At 41.9% G+C, this 19,342-nt stretch overlaps 1 protein-coding gene across 3 annotated transcripts in view; it reads right to left on the reverse strand.

Moving 5' to 3' along the window:
- Nucleotides 1–19,342, reverse strand: part of dlg5a (discs, large homolog 5a (Drosophila)) — a 35,700-nt gene that overhangs the window by 10,293 nt on the left and 6,065 nt on the right. For 2 of the 3 annotated variants that reach the window (XM_028988345.1, XM_028988347.1), the window contains exons 2-19: nt 16,796–16,864; nt 13,739–13,907; nt 13,492–13,635; nt 12,303–12,486; nt 10,552–10,811; nt 9,814–10,126; nt 9,261–9,491; nt 7,563–7,747; nt 6,931–7,056; nt 6,180–6,312; nt 5,959–6,086; nt 5,667–5,842; nt 5,470–5,573; nt 4,202–4,294; nt 2,842–3,768; nt 2,566–2,683; nt 2,197–2,341; nt 1,734–1,858 (exon numbers count right to left, since the gene is read on the reverse strand). In XM_028988345.1, the coding sequence (XP_028844178.1) occupies nt 1,734–1,858; nt 2,197–2,341; nt 2,566–2,683; nt 2,842–3,768; nt 4,202–4,294; nt 5,470–5,573; nt 5,667–5,842; nt 5,959–6,086; nt 6,180–6,312; nt 6,931–7,056; nt 7,563–7,747; nt 9,261–9,491; nt 9,814–10,126; nt 10,552–10,811; nt 12,303–12,486; nt 13,492–13,635; nt 13,739–13,907; nt 16,796–16,864 (3,630 nt within the window). The remainder of the gene's footprint in view (nt 1–1,733; nt 1,859–2,196; nt 2,342–2,565; nt 2,684–2,841; nt 3,769–4,201; nt 4,295–5,469; nt 5,574–5,666; nt 5,843–5,958; nt 6,087–6,179; nt 6,313–6,930; nt 7,057–7,562; nt 7,748–9,260; nt 9,492–9,813; nt 10,127–10,551; nt 10,812–12,302; nt 12,487–13,491; nt 13,636–13,738; nt 13,908–16,795; nt 16,865–19,342) is intronic. The other variant, XM_028988346.1, reaches the window with a different exon arrangement.

The following is a 19,342-nucleotide window of genomic DNA, read 5'->3' on the forward strand; positions in this document are numbered from 1 at the left end:
TTGCCTGTTCGAATTCCAAACCACTATGGTGCCACTGAAGAGTCACTGAGCAAAGTACCTTTAAGGCCACAAATATAAGACCCTGCATCAGGGTCATCAAGTACATTTGTCCAAGTGGCAATAATAATACAATATTATTTTGTATTTACATTTACAGCATTTATCAGATGCCCTTATCCAGGGCGACTTACAATCAGTAGTGACAGGGAGCAACTTAAGGTTAAGTATCTTGCTCAGGGACACAATGGTAATAAGTGGATTTGAACAATGGATTTGAACCTGGGTGTTCTGGTTCATATATAATATTAAATAATATTAATATGACTTATTCAATCGTGGCATTGTGGATGAGGTAGCATCGTGGACATCACCCATTGGTGATAGGGCTGATCGTAAAAAAGAAAAAATTACTTTAGATGGTACTTTACTTTCAGGGCTGATGGTTAAAAAAATAAAATAATAAAAATTCCATGCTTGGGAGGTAAGCAGAAACACACTTAACACATAACTTGTTGGCCCCTGCGCCCAGATATATAAACAGTCTATTTTATAATAACCCTGATCATCATTATTGTCAAGCAGGGTCCATGGGAATGCTCCCCTGTGAGAATAGTTTTAAAGTAGACCCTTAAATTATACATTCTGGTGAATTTTGTGGAAATAAATGGCCTATAAGCCTATATTTTTCAGTAACATTTATGTGTAGAGCACCAAAGCTCTTGAGACTCTTGGCCTGGTAGGTCTGTTCTGTATTCCATACCTGCTTTTAACTAGTCACTTGTCTAAGTGACAAGATATTACAGCCATACCAAGAAAGGTCAGTAGGTGACAATTATAGTACTCCAAAGTAAACCAGGAAATAATTAGTAGCCAATGACTTAAGGACACTACCACTCTTAATTTTATTCAATACAATTTGCTGTTAAATTAAATTAATTAATTAAATTAATGCTGTTAAAGCAGTGTTGCCCAAATATTGATAATTATTGTATTTGTACCATAATATTACCCTCTGTACGATGTACAATCAAAAATTCAAAAAATCCCATAATGTATGATAATATTTCATTAAGTAAAACAAAGTACAGATCTGTTAGTTGTATCAACTATCAATCAATGCACGATGTAACGTGGTAAACAATGAAGAGTGAAGCCTGTAGCTAATACTAACAGTAAAGCTTCCAATCGCTGTTGTAACATATAAATTATATTCTGGGCTGTTCAGTGTAGGTAAAAGTTGCATTACAAACTATAATATATTGAAGCAGATTTTCTGAGAAACATCAGAATGGAAATTATCAAAGTACGACAGATTGAACACTAGTTTCATTGGATTAATTTTTTTGGTTTGCAGTATTTTTAAGACCATTCAACTTAATGATTACTAGTCCTTTACTAGATTTAATTATTACTAGTCTTTTTTTAATGATATTTAAGGCCTTATTTTTGGAAAATCAATTTTAGACTTTTTAAGGATCCGCGGAAACCCTGCATTTCATTGTGTGTGGACCATGTGCTGTGCTGCAGTGTATCACAATAACGATCATTTTAAGTCATAATCCTAAATTTACATAACTGAAATAATTACATAGTATAATTACAAAAATGTTGTTTCAAATGTATTTTTGCAAAGCTAATTTTGTTACTTTTGCAGGCCTATACCAGCCAGGAATACAGCCTGTAATGATGAGCTCTGCAGAGGGAAAGTATGAGAACGACAGCAAGGGACTGACCAAGCCGAGCGCTGGAGGGCAGTGAGTTGGTGCCGTTGGAAGTGCGGCTGCTGCGGGATGAATCAGAGAAGTCAGTGGAGCGCTTCTGGCTCAAGTCCAGGCTCAGACGTCCTTGATGCTGAGGACTACATTACAGAATGTACAGGTCACCCATGGGACAGTCACATTCAGATGGCAACCTTTAAAATCACATGGTGCTTTAGGTTTGCATTTACAACTACCTCTATAACTGGCCAAATGTTTCATTTAAGAATTCATATATTCTTATGAACACACACATTTATATATGTGTGTAGATACTACCCCCTATAACCCCATTTCAGGTTGAGTTGTTCCTCTGGGTTTAAAACCTTAAGACATTCTGCATCAGTAGGGCGAATGTGATGGTGACAAAGCTCTGCTCTGATAACACTTCAGCCGTTTATTTATAGCAGCAACGGGAGAAGGCAGACGATGGAGATACCTGGGGTGTGAGTGCTGATTGCAGATCTGGTTTGCCACTGAAGGACAGTTATTGGGGTGGACCCGGTGACTCCTCACTGTGTACACCGGATTTCTCATGACAGCCGTTACTGCAGGGCAGGGTGCCAGACCTCGATGTGCTGAGTCTTGGAAAGAGAGAATGTGGTTTAAACACAGTCATGCGGCTTAGAATAAATACTTTTGCTGTATCCTCTGGTGAAATGTTACACATCACAAAGGATAAACGCAGTTCTATGTTCCATCATTGCTCTAGTGCTAGATACATAATACTCTGACCAGACATTGATTGCTGAGATCCAAATAGAGATTTTTTTTTGTGTAGACACAAGGTACAAGGTACAGGACATACTGGGAGGGAGAGTGCCATTGTAGACGGTTGGAACGAAGCCCATACTGTGCCTATGTCGGTTAGGAGAGGAGCGTAGCATTTCCTGTGTCTCCACACACTGATCATCGCTGGAGTAACTCTACAGAAACAAAAACAAGAAAAAAACAGATGCAAAACAGGACCATCCCGTATCATTAATGCACTCTATAAATAGTATTGAGAGGTAAATGACATTACTTTACATTAATAGGGTTTATATTTGATTAGTCATCTAGTTTGGTTTCTGCTCATGCTGACCTGAAAAGAGGGGAGTGTGATGGACTGTGGCGTCATCCTGCGGCGCAGGGCTGGGGCTGATTTGGGACGCGGCCGTTTCACCTCAGGTTCCTCGGCCCTCAATCGGCCAATGTCCTCCTCGCAGGACTTCCTGGATGTCAGCGACTTTCCCTCACGGGCAACAACCTCAGAGAATCTGTAGCTCCCATTACGCTCATCAGGCTTAGGCTCTGTGATGGTAGAGTCAGAGGCAGAGCTGCCCTGCTGCTTGTGCTTGAACTTGAATGAGTCGCTTCGTGTGGGCGGGGTCGGTGGAATCGGCGGAGGGTCCGGTTTGGATGGCTGTGGAGAGTGGGAGGAGCCCAATTGTGTGGGGGGAGGGGAGGAGAGGTAGTCCAGCTTGGGGTTTGAAGCATCAGTAGGACGTTTGAAGGTGTCTGTGTCAAAGACAGGCTTCCTCTGCTTGGGCGACTTGAAGATGGAGAGTTGTGGCGGAGCGTCTGATATAGGCCCACCCCCACCGCCAGCAACAACCATTTTTGGCCAGGTGCCTCCAGTGTGCTTTCGCTCCAAGGTGGTCTCCACAGTAACGCACACGGACGGGCTAGTTGGGTCCATGCGGGTGTAGCAGCACTCCTGAAACGCACTGGGGTACCGGGAGCCCAGTTCAGAAGACGGCCGCAGAGAGCTGGGGTGGACTGTGGAGGCAGGGAAAGGCTTGCGATCAGGGTACACCCCCTCCTCAGGGTCTCCTCGAGCCTTCCTGCGATCGTTATCCCCAGTCACGCCCACCTCCCTGCTAAAGATGTCTGTCTGGGTGGAGCTGTTGTTCTTCAGGTTCCGACCGTTGCGCGAGTAAACATCAGAAATTAGGGCCCTGCCACTGGATTTCTCCACCTCCCGCAGGCTTTCGAAGATGTTCTGCCCAGAGTAGCTTTGTGGCAAAAACTGTCAATTGGTGGGGACACAATCAAGTCAATGTACACACAAATGTATATATACGTATAATGCAGAATATAAAATATATAAGACTAAACATTTTAAATAATTTAAACATTAAATAAGCTTAAGGTTTGCCCTGAAGACATATATTGGTTTGGAACCCCTGCTTTAGATGCTTTAGAGCTGTAATATTGTCCCTAAAAAGTTAGGCCCAGATCCAAGCGTTATGATGCGTGGTTCTTTTTAATGACAGTCACACAGTCAGTGTTTTTACCCACTCCCAGGTCGGGAATCACTGACTTATAGAACCTTTAAAACATAATGGTGTGTGTGTGTGTGTGTGTGTGTGTGTGTGTGTGTGTGTGTGTGTGTGAGTGCTAATGGAAACCCCCAACACCAGTCACACAAACAAATTCACATAAGCAGTTCAAAAATTCACCTTCATGAGGGAGAGACTGAGTGAGTCCCTGCAGCTCCGCAGCAAAGCCTCGCACTCACTCAATGATTTGTTATCTAGCGCTATGCCATTTATCTGGGGAAGGCAGAGAATTAGGTCAAAACTTCTACAAAGAAAAAGTAGGAGCAGACTCCCCCCCCCCACTCAATCTTCTTCAAATCCCCTAATTTCCATCACAATATGATCTAGAGTCAGGGAACAGCATGTAATGTATGCAAGGCACAGCTCCTCATCACAAAAAGGTCACCTGTCAGTGAGCCTTTAACATTTCTGCATTCAAATATACCCTTTGATGCATGTTATATCGTTGGAATTGAAAAAAAAAAAAATACAAGTTTGGCAGACAGAGAGGTGATTGCCAATGTCTCATGCATCAGCAACTCTCCAGCATATTAAATCAAGAAACTGGACAGCATTATGCTTTGCTCTCAGAAACAATCTCTTTTAAAGATCTACAGCAGTATTCATTCTTTAACAACCATTTGAAAGCGTGGCTATTCGTTTCCATATAGCCCACCTTAACCAAGCACATGCAATTAAACTGTGCATTGCAGAAATAAATGGCAGTTGGTAAAATTAAAACTATTAAAGATAAAAAGACTGATCATAGTTAGAGGTGTTCTAAGACTGATCATTTAGTTAGAAACTATAGGCCAGAAGAAGAGATGCACCGAAATGAATCTTTGGCCAAAAATGAAGAAACAAGGAAAGACTTGGCATAAACACTTTTATTATTATGGAGATGTTTGTACCTTTGCTGTTATGGCCAGGACTATGTGTACTTACCACACTAAAGCAAAGACTCTGCAAATGAATATACACACTTCATACTTAATTCAGTGTCTGACTCTATAAAGCAAGTAGCGTTGCTGGAACTGCTACGCCATCTTGTTGCACTGAATCCCATAACAAGAATGGCACATTAGAGAACAGACTGCATCCCACTTTGTTTGATGATGTTTTTGCATCATCACAATATTCTGTTCTGTTTGTGTTTAAAAGTCTTTCTGCCAAAAAATAATTTTTTGGTGCATCCCTAGCCAGATGTGATCATATGAAAGCCATATTAATAAATATCAAACTGCAATAACCTTCTCATAATTGAAGTGAAACATTAGACAATAGCATTGCACTAACAAATACATTCAACACATCAACACTTTTTTTTTTAACTATTTAAAAATGTTGATATTGTCAATGTCATTTGTTGAAAGAGGACAAACATTAACAGCAAATCATAGTCAACTCACAGCAATGAGTCTGTCTCCCGACGCCAAAGATCCTTCCCTGGCTGCTGGACTTCCAGGCACAACAGCTGAAACAAACACCCCACTCTCTAGCCCGATACCACAATCTGTAGACAGTGGCAGAAGAGTGGAATCATGGACAGTGTGAGCTGCATTAGATGAACAGAGAAAACAGATCTCCTCTGCCACCGGCCGAATACCTTTGTGTCCAATGACATTGATGTGAATGGGTGTTACTAGTCTGCCACCAAGAGACTTTCTGCGCCGAACCACCATATTGATCACTCCTCCGCCATTGAGCACGGCTTTGACGACCTGCTTCCTATCTTTGTTAGTCAGGTCTATGTCATTAATCTTCAGCAACCAATCATTCACCCTGTAAGGAGCAAGAGAGCCATTCACTGGTGAGTGAAAAGTCACATAACTGAGCAGCTAATGCTCCAGAGTATCAATATCAAAATGCAAATCAGACAGAAGTGACCTTAAGGTTACCTTAGCCTTCCATCTGCGATACTTCCTTTATCAACCCTTGTCACAAATATGCCACAGTCCCCTGGTAAGTACGGATCATTTACCCCTTCTGCAATTTCAAAACCAAGTGCTTTCAGATCCATGTCATCCTGCAAAACAGGCAACAAATAACTTATTATTGTTTTCACTGAAATCATTCTGAACAGATGTATTGTATAAAGGGGGGGTCCTCCAGCACTCACCCGATCCTTCTCAAATTCAACCACCTCTGTCTCCCACTCCAGCGAGTCGGTGTCTATAGCCGAGTCATGGGAGCTGTGGGCCATCAGTTGGCAGAAGCGAGCCTCTTTCTCCAGCTGGCTCTCCATCTTCTCTCTGTCCAAAAACACAAATAGAGCACAGCATCAGACAGTCAGTAACTTTCAGAATTATCTTCTCACCTGCTGAAAGGATAAAAAACTGCAGACAAGACAAATCACTAAAGGAATGCTATTACTTGAAAAAATCATATGGTTTAACAGTGGATGCCTTCGAAAGAGTTTTAAGTGCTTGGTGGCAGCACCAAGGTCATATTCGTAAAGTGGATCAAGAAACCTCAAAACAAGATTATACAGCAGCGTAATACTGGAAAAATGTCAGTGAGATGCATTGCTTCTTCAAGAAAAGACCCAGAGGGCACTGATGACTTTAAAGTTTCCATTGCATTTTTTCTGCAGAAATTCCTGATGGACAGTACACTCTGTGACCACAAGGGGGAAGAGTGAGTTCAAGTTTTAAAATGCCGACCAAGACTATGCATCCACACACGTAAGTCTTTCAGTATTACACATTTTCAGAGAGAAACTGAGACAAGAAGAAGTGTAAAAAAAAGGAGACAGAGGGAGAGGGAAGAGAGGATGTATGACAGTCTTCCTTTACCTGTGATTCAGGTGTGGTGGTATGGCACCTCATTATTAAAACCACCAAAAAATGTGCCCTGGCCTATGAACTTACTTCAGCTCCTTTAGCTCCCGTGAGGCGTCGTTCTTCTGCTTCCTCGTGTCATCCAGGTTACGAAGGGCATCAGCGAGGTCACTAACAGCTCTGTCCCTCTCTCTGCGCAAGTTGTCACACAGAGTCCTGTGGAAAGAAATACACTTTCACAAAGGGAAAAAACATTTCCCCTAAAACAAAATAATAACCACATTCCACCAAGGAGCTCTAAACCAAAGGTCCCAGACACTAAGGGTAAATGACAGCATTGGCCTTTATTGCATGAGGAGATGTTTGGAGGTCGCCCACCCATTCCTCAATCTTCTATTAAAAAAAAAAAAATCAAGTAACATGAAGTAATGACCTTGTTTCAATCATATTTCAAGCATTTTGAGACACACTGTTACATAATTTATATAATAGAACTTGCACACAAATCTTCTAACACTTGTCATTGGCTCATCACATTTTGTATGCAGTCTACATATTAATTTCACCCACTACCAAATTAACCTTAAATACAACCTGTACCTCCTACACAGGTATTATTTAAGTGGGTTTACTGGAAAATTAAAGTGTTTTCTATACAGATCCTAAGACAAAGAGTGGGTGTTCAATGTAAAACATTGTGGGTTGGCAGGAAGGAACTTTACCTTATGCTTTCCCTCTCTGCTACAATCTTGTCCCTCTCCTGGAAGGCCCAGTCTCTGCGGCACTTGGCCACCTCTGCCTCCTGCATGGCCTCTTTCAGCTCCTGGCTCATCGCCTCATACTGCTTCCTCAGCATCTCTATTTCCTTATTCGCCCGCTCCATGTCCAGTGTTGCCGAATCTTGCTTCTGTTCCAATCACACAATGTGAATGAGTAACTACAGGGACTACAGATGCAGTGCAATGCAGTCAGATATCTTGCCATTACTGACCAGCTTCTGACCAAACAGCGGCAGGCATTTTGTTTAGTCAACCAACATTTAAAAAGGAGTGCAGAGGTGGCCTAGTGGGTTAGGAAATGGACTTGTAACTGAAAGGTTGCAGGTTCAAATCCTGAACCACCAAGGTGCCACTCAGGGTCCCTTGCACAAGGCATCTTAGTGAGCCGACTGCTCTCAAAAAGATGGTGGTTTAAATCCAGAGGATACATTTTGTTGTGTACACAATGTGGTGTGCTTGCTGTGTATCACAATAACTTTCTTTCTGTGAAGTGAATATTATAAAAATAATATATGATTATGGGTGGTCCTTTAACCTCAAACTAACCAATGACAAACAGGGCTGTTGTCAGGAAAACAGAAAAACCAAGACAGGCACAAGCATTTCTGCTGCTATATCAATGCAGTTTGGCATATTGATATTGTGGGTAAGGGAACAAAAATCTGATGGATTTACTCAAATGACATTCTTAACATTTGGACCTTGAGGTGAAAGCACAAAGTACTGTTTTATCTGCAGACTTATATTCAGCATCTATGGATCACAGAGTCTTAGGACAGAAAGTGAAGAGGATATATAAAATGGATACAGCCATTTTACGAGCATGTGCCTGTTTCCACACTCAACTCTGCAGTCACACACATTGGAAGACAGACCCATACCCTAACAGAATCATAAAACCAGAACTAAAAGTATTAGTTATATAAAGTATTATAAAACTAAATTAATGTTATATATGCCTAATATTGGAAGTCTTAATTAGACAGATTTGGGGGATTTTCCAGAAAGAACACTGTAAATGAATCAAATATACAAATGTATACATTTGAAATGTGAGTGGTACTCCCACATTTGAGAGATTCTGCATGTTCTCCATAGATGGACGTGATAAATGAGTCTCACCTTGATGAATTAACAAGGTGGTCAGGTTTCTTGTATGAAATGGCTAAATGGACAAGAATGGGTGCAGCGAGTTGTAAAAAAGGAGCCTCTCCCAACTCAATGTAACCCTGATACAGCCACCTAGAAATATGCAATAGCAGTTTTAACCACCTAAAAGAGATGCTGAATATTTCATTTCACTTGGAAGGGGAAGCGCTTAGGGGGAATTCTTTTATCAAACTCATGCCGGCATGGCCCATTAACCGCTGCCAACTCTGGCACTACTGCAAAGTAGAGCACAGAGTGCACCATGGCCGAAAGCTCAAAATAAACATCGGGGTAAGGACAAGAGCTTTTTCTACTCCATTGCATGCACTTCTCCGACAAAAACTAATATAACTTGGCTTTTAAGAGTGCCGTCGCTCAGTCTCAAATCTACCAACTTGAGATGGAAAAAAAGCCTATGTTTAATGCAGTATACAGGCCGACTGGTTCACATTTTTCTGAACCATGAAAAGGCTGACCAGATGTAAAGAGTACCTGTCTGGCTTGATAATACTCGCGCAGTAGCTGGTCTCTCTGTATGATGGCCTCAGTTCGCTCTTTGCGTGCCACATCCCTCTCCTCCCGAACGGTCTCAATGTCCTTGCAGGCCTGGCTCAGCTCCTTCTGTGTCTCAGCTTTGTCCTTCACCTCGTGGCAGTACTTCTCCAGGAGTTCGTTTCGCTCACAGATAGCTCGGTCCCGGTCCACCAGTGAAGAGTTCAGCTCCTGTAGAGCCAGGCAGATTAAAGACACATGGGCACGTTATTCTGAGCTGCTCTAAAATACATACGTCTTTGGGAATTTACAGATTGCACTCCATATTTAAAAGGAGGGGCTAACCACCCACCCAGACCTTCAGTTGGACTAATTATTGGACCAAAACAAGGATACACATTTTTACGATGCTGTTTTTATGTGGTTTTGGCACAAGGAGTTGGTGGAAAAACTTAAAACTACTTACTTGAATGTCCATTAATAATCTAAAAATCAGACATCCATTAGAGCCCTTCCCTTTCCAGACCTTAGCAGTTGTCCCTCCACCTCTAACCTGTCTGAGTGCCTCCATCTCCTCGCTGGCAACCATCTTCTCAGAGGAGGTGTTCTTAAGCCGAGCCTCTGCTGCCTCCAGCTCCGTCTGCAGCTTGTCCACCTCCTTGATGACTTGGTCCCTTTCACTCATGATCAGCCTGTACTCGTTGAACACCGAGTCACGCTCCTCCTTGTACTTTTCCACATCTTTGGCTGCTTTTAGCTGGAAGTTCTTATGTCGAGTCACTTCTGACTGCAAACGCTCCATCTCCCTCTGCAACTCTTTGTTCTGAGCAGAGACCTTGTTGAGTTCCTGCTGCACAGAATCAAACCTGAAACAAAACCATTTATTAGTACAAACTGTACCTTTTGTACTGTTGTACAGCTTTTAGCAAATAGCTAAAAGCTCAGAGCATCAACTGAACATTCACTGTTTTCAGCAGTATAGTGTGCTGTATTCATGTCTATAGATAGTCAAATAAAATATGCAAAAATTAAATAGTCAAAAAGAAACATGCAATAAACAGTGGGAGACTAGGGCATTCTTCAAAGAGAGTGAGAGGAATAATTTTGCATAATGCTCTGCTGATCCATTTTATGACGATTATTAAATACAGAAAACAATGCTATACAAATATGATTTAAAGGCACATCATTTTATGCTAAAATAATTTTGAGGTCTCTGTGGGTTATGTGCAAGTTAAGCGTAAATAAAAGCAACAATCATCCAGTCAGAACAGTGCTGAGATGGTTGTACCTCCTCATGGAGCTGGAGTACTGCTGCTGGTAATGGATGGCCATATCCCGCTGCTTCGTTACTGTTTCTATCTGCTTCTGCAGCCTCCTGTTCTCCTCATCTCCCTGCTCCAGGCGACTCAGGTCGGTGTTGTGACTGGCCACCTTTTCACTGTAGCGCTTGCTCAGAGCATCGTAATCCTTCTTCACAGTCTCCAGCTTGTCCATGGCGGTGTCGTAGAGTTTATTGAGGATTTCAGATGATCCACTCTCTCTGATTACCTGTTTGACAATAATTATTAGTTTTTGTTCACATGACATTACGTAAAATGTAAGATAGTGATGTATATATAAAGCCTTTCACCAAATGTGGAGGAACTGGTTCAAGTTTCCTTTAGACTTTAATCTTGGTTATAAAATAAAATAATAAAATAATGCATAAGAATGAGACACTATTCTAAAAAAATATCAAATACAATAAATCAAAACCAGACCATAACATGATTATATGAAAAATTTTGAATATAATGACTGGCAGGATCAGCTTTTAATCCCTGTCTCATCTGCACATTTCCCACAGCAAACAGCAGGTGGCAACAACAAGTCACCGTAATCGATGACGTGACACACAGGGGTGCCTTATCAATATAACTATGTAAAGGCACGAACTGTAATCCCAAACGTGATGTTTAAAGATCAGATTCATTAATCCAAGTGTTTGCACAAACTATTTCCCAGGTTCGCTCAAACACCAGGACACCCAGGGTTGATTAGAACCTGCAGGTCGATCACTGCCTTCTGAAGAGAAGGAATTACATCCGCATGAGCTGTGGTAATTCCTCACTCACCTGACCGTTGCCTGACACCAATTCACAGACCGTCAGCAACCAGTATTGACTGTAGCAGCGAGGGCCTTCCATGCCCTTTACATTAGTCACAGAACGCTCAACCTGACTGACTGACCTTTCCTGTGGAAGGAGGAGGAGATGAGGGGGAAAAGCGCCCTGTCTGCAATGCTCCCGCAGCCCCTCCATCTGTGCTCCAGATCCCTGGGGTGCACATGACAGGCTTGCCACAAGTGACGGGTCACAGCGTAGCAGTCTACAATGCTCTCAGCAGCATTCTGCTGAAGACTGTAATCAAACAACTGCCTCTGGCCTGACCAAACCCTGGCGGCTACACAGCAGAGACCCCAGGGCGGAATAAAATAAATAATACCAAAAAAAAAAAAAAAAAAAACCACTGGTACGGTGTTAAACAAAGAAAGCTTAACACCACTAAGCATTTTAAAATCTCTCCCTTGCTCCTAACCCCATTACTCAGAATCTGTCCTCTCATGGGCAATCGATCTCACACACTTGTGTAACACACACATCCAATCCAGAAAATGCATTCTAGGTTTATCCATACTCTTGATCCACTACGCTAGATCTGACAACAATTCTTACCCAATGACCACAATCATTTTTACATACTTGTTAAGATAAGATGATGAGACTAACATAACTAAATAGTAACCAAACAAAGACAAACCAAAACAAAATAATGGCTATTCATTTAATATTTGAATGAAAATTGTATGTGTGTGTGTATATATATATATGTGTGTGTGTGTGTGTGATAAAATGATTAATATACTTAAATCACAATAACTTATATAAAAATGTATTTTCATCTAGAACTGAATGATTTTGCATTTATGTTCACATTTCAATAATTAAGAGTGCACTGATTGTGAACGCACACATGCTTTGGGGCAACGCCAACGGGTACCTGCTGCTGCTGCAGGCGGAGGTCAGCCACCTCTTTCTGGTCCTCTGCGCGGAGCCTCTTCAGCTCCTCACAACTCTGTTTCAGGTGGTTGTGCTCCCGAACCAGATTACTGTTGTCCTGCTTCATCAGGTCCATCTCCTCCTTCAGCTGGGACTGGTCACCTAGCAGACGACTGTGCAGCATGCTAACCAAACACACACACACACACACACACACACACACATATGACTGCTGGCACAAACACTCTACAGATATTACTGCCCTTATTCAACATACATTCCAATTCAGCAATTACATGTAACTGGATGTCTATATTAAATGTGGAATGATGTTGAGAGATCTACAAAGCTTGCCAAAAATGGCAAAGCATTTTTTAGCTTTTCTTGAGAGTTAAAATAACCCAGACTGGAAGATGCATTTTCATCATGCTAAGTCATTTTAGACCTGGCTTGACTTTTAATGGAATATTAGCATCCACATGAAAGTGGACACTGATGAAAGAGGACACTAAGTAAAAGTGCCGCATGCAGTTTTATGATCAGATTTAAGTTGTTTTAGGATTCAGCTCGCACCCAACCATGATGCATCTGAAAGTAAAACCCAGACAGCTTCTAGTGAGGTGATTAGCAAACCAATGGACATTTGTGGATGTAATTACAGAGAGAAAGTATTAATCCCCTGATCTGCCCCATCCTGTGATCCTGTGTGCCCATTGCACATGTGTGCAGGGGCAAAGCCACAAGCAAGGTCCTCGTATGATGGCTTACAGTCTGTGCAGAACTGCACTTTGCAAGAATGGAAAAATCATCCATCAATAAGGACAGAACCATCAGCAAGGGATAACAGTGAAAAGAACATTCCTAAAAAAACACCTATACCATATTTGGAGAAATGTAGGACGTTTTTTTTTAAACAAACCAAACAATTTGTTAGAAGATATCAGGCTTCGTGGCATCTACCACACATTTACTGTAGACCATACCTGCAAGACACTACTTCAGACTGACTTGAATTTTACACTAGGCCTGTTATCTTTCCATTCCATATAATAACATAATATCATGATCATTTCATAATACATCAATTACCTAAACTGTGTTAAGTCAAAAACAAAATGTGAAACAGCAATAGATGACAAGCTTACACACATCCAAATAAGTGTGAGTGTGAGACAGAACTGTGTGCTCACTGGTAGAAGTCTGCCTCCTTGGCTGCCTCCTCACACCTCTTCAGCACCTTGGTGTGTTGGTTCTGCAGCGCCTGCAGGTCGGCCATGGCCTTCATGCACTGCATCTTCAGACGCTCGTAGTCATGACTCGCTTTGGAATTTGGCCTTTAGGAAAGCCAATGATGACAATGATGACAAAAATGTACTGCAAAAATACTTTTTCAGAACTAATGCCAATATTTTCAATCAGTATGCTAAGAAAATGTACCGGCAGTCATCAAAGGTGGTGCCAGGTGATGCCAGTGCCAGGCGTTTTCGGAGCTCGTCGCGTTCCCTGGTCACCTGCCTCAGCTGGAACAGGATGGTGTCCAGGCTCTCACTGTTCTGCCGGTTGTCGCTGAGGGCAGGCGGAGGGGATGAGGCTTGATCAGAGGTACCTGCAATAGTGAGCACTTCACCGAGGGCAATGCCAGTTCAAAGACGAATCAGGTATGGGGTGAAAAAAGGACAATGTAACTGAGATAAAGAAAAAATTAATAATATTGCTAAAATAATTTACCAGCCCTTGACATTACGAGACTCATGGAGTCATTACAATGGGGAAAGTCATAACAAATATTGATATTCAAACATTACATAAATGACGGGATTTAAAAAAAGAAAAAATCCTCTGTAATCTTTTGCCCTCTGCCATCACAATCTGGTAAAAAATATTTTACAAATGACTACAGATTTGAATGGGAACATGGGAAAGGGAAGGGCTCTAATGGAGGTCTGATAATCAGACCTAAATAAATAAATAAATAAATAAATAAATAGTAACAGTTCCCCTTCCTGTTTGAGTAATGAATCTTTAGTTTTTTCGGGGGTGAATTAAACATTTCACTATTCAATTTGTATTCATTATGCATCAGAATTTAGGAATTAAAACCAAAAGTACTAACCCCTAGTTCACGGGTTTTGTACACTGCTAAAAAAAATGAAATGGAACATAAAAATGTTGGGGCAGTGGTGGCCTTATAAAAATATAAACCCTAATGAGCTGATAACAAAATCACACAAATATTACTGATGGAAATGAAATTAATCAACCAAAAGAGGTCTGGATTTGGAGGCACACTCAAAATTAAAGTGGAGAACCACACTACAGTGTGATCCAACTTTGATGTAATGTCCTTTAAACAAGTCAAAACGAGGCTCAGTAGTGTGTGCCTGTATGACCTCCCTACAACGCCTGGACATACTCATTTACATTTATGGCATTTATCAGACGCCCTTATCCAGAGCAACTTACAATCAGTAGTTACAGGGGACAGTCCCCCTGGGGACTCCTGATGAGGTGCTGGATGGTCTCCTGAGGGACCTCCTCCCTGAACTAGACTAAAGAGTCCGCCAACTCCTGGACTGTCAGTGGCGCAACGTAGCGTCGAATCCCACTAACTACCATTGCGTCCCTGAGCAAGACACTTAACCCTAAAATTGCTCCAGGGAGACTGTCCCTGTAACTACTGATTGTAAGTCGCTCTGGATAACGGCGTCTGATAAATGCTGTAAATGTAAATGGGTAACCACAGGGGTTCCACAAGGCTCTGTCCTTGGCCCCCTTCTATTCTCAATATACACTCGCTCACTTGGTCACATCATCCAATCACATGGCTTCTCCTATCACTCTTATGCTGATGACACCCAGCTCTATCTGTCCCATTCCCACCAGAAGATGCTACTATAGCAACAAAAATTTCGGCCTGCCTCTCAGACATATCGGCATAGATGTCTGAGCGACACCTCCAGCTCAATCTATCAAAAACCAAGATTCTGATCTTTCCGGGCAACTGCAGTCACCATAAAACCACTACAGATGATCAAAAATATGGCAGCCCGTCTCATCTTCAATCAGCCAAAATACACCCATGTTACACCTCTTCTTACATCCCTCCACTGGCTCCCGGTAGCTGCTCGCATTGAGTTCAAATCCTTGATGCTTGCCTACAGGGCTGTAAATGGAACTGCACCCTCCTATATCAATACAATACTACCTAGCTACACTCCTGTACGCTCTCTCAGATCAGCAAATGAAAGGAGACTAAAAATTCCTTCTTCACGGGGTCTCCGATTCCAATCATCTCTGTTCTCCGTTGTTGTCCCTGGCTGGTGGAACAACCTGCCCTCCTCCACACGACTAGCCGAGACTATCACCACTTTTAAGAAGCAGGTGAAAACCCTCTTGTTCAAAAAATATTACAGACAAATCTAACACTTACACACGCACATGCGTACACATTGCACAAACAATACAAAAATGTATAAATACATTATAATTTTTCTTCGTCTAGCACCTAACAATCTCTGAGCATGCTTTTCACTGACAAGTTTGAGCCTTATCAGGGCTCTTAGTTTGTAAACTCAATATTCTATAGAAATCGAACGAGAATTGCTGGTGTCTTCCTCTTGTAAGTCGCTTTGGATAAAAGCGTCTGCTAAATAAAGTAAAGTAAAGTAAAGTAAAGTATGCTTTAGGAGCCAACCGCACTTCATATAGTCTCACAAGGGGTCTGAGGAACTCATCTCGGTACCAAATGGCAGTCAGGCTAGAGTTGGGAGTTGCAGTCATGCATGTCATTTAACTATTTTCTGCACTGTATTCTTGTACTTTCGAATCACAATGAATTAAAAAAAAATAAATCAACAATTTATTCTCAAAGTAGCTAAGTAGCAAAGTAGCTATAGTAGCTAATGAGTAAAAGTGAGGCACCAAAGCATCAGCACTCATCAATTGATGTTGGGGACTCGTCCTTTATTCAATGCCGCCTCCCGACCAGGAGTTACGTGCTCATCCTTGGCAAAGATTTATGTAAGAGTGCTGAGTCACTAAAGTAGTGATGGGCTGAGTGAGCAGGTGAAGCAGCAATGCCCAGCCATCACTCTCACATATAACAGAAGACACTTCAACAAACGGTGTGCAGTGGTGGTTTAGCGGGTAAGGAAGCAGGTGGACACGAACAAAAAGTACCATCCTCACACACTGCTCCCCGGGCACCTTTCATGACTACCCACTGCTCACCAAGGTGATGGGTTAAACGCAGAGGGCTCATTTCATTGTGTGCACCTTGTGCTGTATATCATAATGACACTCATTTCATTTTCACACTGGAACCAGAGTCCATCCTTTACAAATGTATTTGTTGAAGATTGAAAAATGTTATAGCTCATACAAACTTTAAAAATCTTCAAGGATGACCAAGTAAAATTATAATCTTGTGTTAAGTTATTGTTATATTGTAGAGCCCTACAGTTAATATGCCTGGTTCTCATGTCTCAAACATACCCACGCTGCTGAGAGAACTGCTGCTCTCGGAGTCTGATGGCATGGTGGACAGCACACTGTTGGTTGAACCTAAAGAGGAGGGTGAAAAAAAAAGTGTGAAAAAGTCAAATGGATATAAACTGAGGCTGTTCAGTATGCCTAAGCACAGCGTTACCTCCCATTACTAGTGTGAAACATCAGGGTTAATCAATAGCATTTAGTGTTTAATGAACTGCTCTGCAGAAAACAAAACAGCATTTAACCAAGCAAAAGCTATAGCTACTTTTTGATGATTTGAAATCATAGTATTCACCTCTTCAGGTGGATTAAATGGGTAATTACATTTACATTTGTGGCATTTATCAGACGCCCTTATCCAGAACAACTTACAATCAGTAGTTACAGGGACAGACCCATTCAAGGTTAAATGTCTTGTTCAGGGAAACAATGGAAGCAAGTAGGGTTTGAACCTGTGATCTTCTGTTTCACAGCATGTTACCCACTTTGGGTACTACCACAGTAATAAGAAACCGGCATCCAGTATAAATTAAAATGTGGCTTTATCCAGAATGTTTTAGTATTAGAAGGTCCCCTGACATGAATATTATTTTTGCTTTTATATAGGACTTTTTATATAGGAGTGGTCCCCTAATACTGTATCTGAAGTCTCTTTCACAGCCACTTTTAGCGAAAAATTCGATTTCCCCAGGACGCACCGTTTATGTGTCTGTAGCTGTGAATGCTAATGAGGAGGAGAGAGGCGGGACGAGGAGGTGAGCGGCCTATAGAAGTGAGCGGGCATTTGCGGAAATGATGTCATCAGCACCATTCGCCAAATACAACGATTGTCGCGTCAGCATTTTTCCAGGAAAAAAAAAAGTATCCCCTTGTGACGACATAAGGGGACAAATTCCAGATCAAACCATCTGAGCGGCCACTCTCTGAATGGTGAAGCAGAATGACCAAAGCACTCTTTACACCCATCGCCATTTCTGGCCACTGCAAGACCATAGACAGGCTAGGGGGACTAGTGTCAGGGGACCTTTAAACTCTAGTACAGGGTTAGGAACATAGCTGCTCTAACACATTTCATGACTCATGAGCAGAACGTCATTCAATTATGTGTATTTGATTACATACAAACTAAATAAAGTACCATTTTCAACCAGCCAAATCTTTCAGGTCTATGACGATACAAATTCTAGCATGTGGGAAGTAATTACATGCCCTTGTGAGGAACCCATTTATTTACCATGACTCCACTGACAACCGCCCAAAAAAGCCCTACTGCCAGCATGAGAAGCATGTCTCTCTGCAGGGTCCAAATGATAGGCCTGTAGTGGTAGTGGAAAGGGACAGGTCTAATTAGCATTGTCGCCCCTGCCTGGAGACCCTTCTCATCTGATCTGTCTTTATCACCAAAATGGTAGTTTGCTTTGATTTTTGCGCCATTATAAGACACCAAAAATAAACAGTGGGATGGAAAAAAAAAAAACGCTCTTCACAGCCCAAAAAAAGGTCATATTTGCAGTGTGAGTTATTTCTGTGGATTTTAGAAAGGCAGGTCCAGTGTTCCATAAACCGCGGCTTGTTCCCACAACAAATCAGAAGACGCAATGCAGGTTATATAATGGCGAAGATCAGAATATATGAAAATACTTGGAGAGAATCACAAACGTTGCATCTCCTGTGGGTGCTGGAAGAAGTAGAACGACTGAGGACTTAGAAAAGCAGAAGAAAAGAAGCCTCTCATCACCTGCCAATTCATTAACACCAGCTCGACCGCCAATCCTTTTCAAATGTGCTGACAGTGTCAATAACGTCACCACTGCCAACCAGACCCGCTTCCTCCCGTCTGACAGGACAGGCCAGAAGTGATTACCTCCGACATTCGCCTTCACTCTCCGGGATTCGTGTTGACGATCGGGGTGTAGGATGCAGTCACAATATATATAGACAAGGACACCCCCCCCCCAAAGGTGCTTGTCTTTACTGGAATTGAAGGGATGATAATTAAATTTAATGCAATGGAAACAAAATTATAACAAAGGCTGATCTCGGGGTTCAAACTCTGGCCTAAAATGACAAATAAATGTCTCAGTTCTTTAGTTTATTATTTATTATTGTTTTATCCCCCCCTCGCAAGAAAGGGACATAATAAAAAAAATATTGCATTCCGTTGCAAGGAGGGAAATAAATAAATGATAACGACGAAACAAAAGAGCGCCGGCAGAGGAACACGCTAAAGCTGTCCTCTCCAAAGGAGTGGCTGCGGGTTCAGGCTGATGGAACAAGCTGAATAATGAATGAGTCCAAGTCTTCTTCTTAAGGCTTTCATAATAAATACAAAAACACATGGCCTAAGTATATCCAAGGGGTAGAATTTTGTGTCGAGTTCCCGTGTTATCCCTGAATCTTATCAAGTGGCGGTAATCTGATCAGATGTCCTCTTCAGCAACTCAATAAATGACACAGATTTTGTAGCTCAGCTGCTAGTCCGTGTTAACTAAGTGTCAGCTCGGCTCCCATGCTCCCGATGTGGCGCCGAGAGAGGGGAGCCTGACAAAC

Source organism: Denticeps clupeoides, chromosome 8 (assembly GCF_900700375.1).
Source record: "Denticeps clupeoides chromosome 8, fDenClu1.1, whole genome shotgun sequence".
NCBI classification, from domain to species: domain Eukaryota; kingdom Metazoa; phylum Chordata; class Actinopteri; order Clupeiformes; family Denticipitidae; genus Denticeps; species Denticeps clupeoides.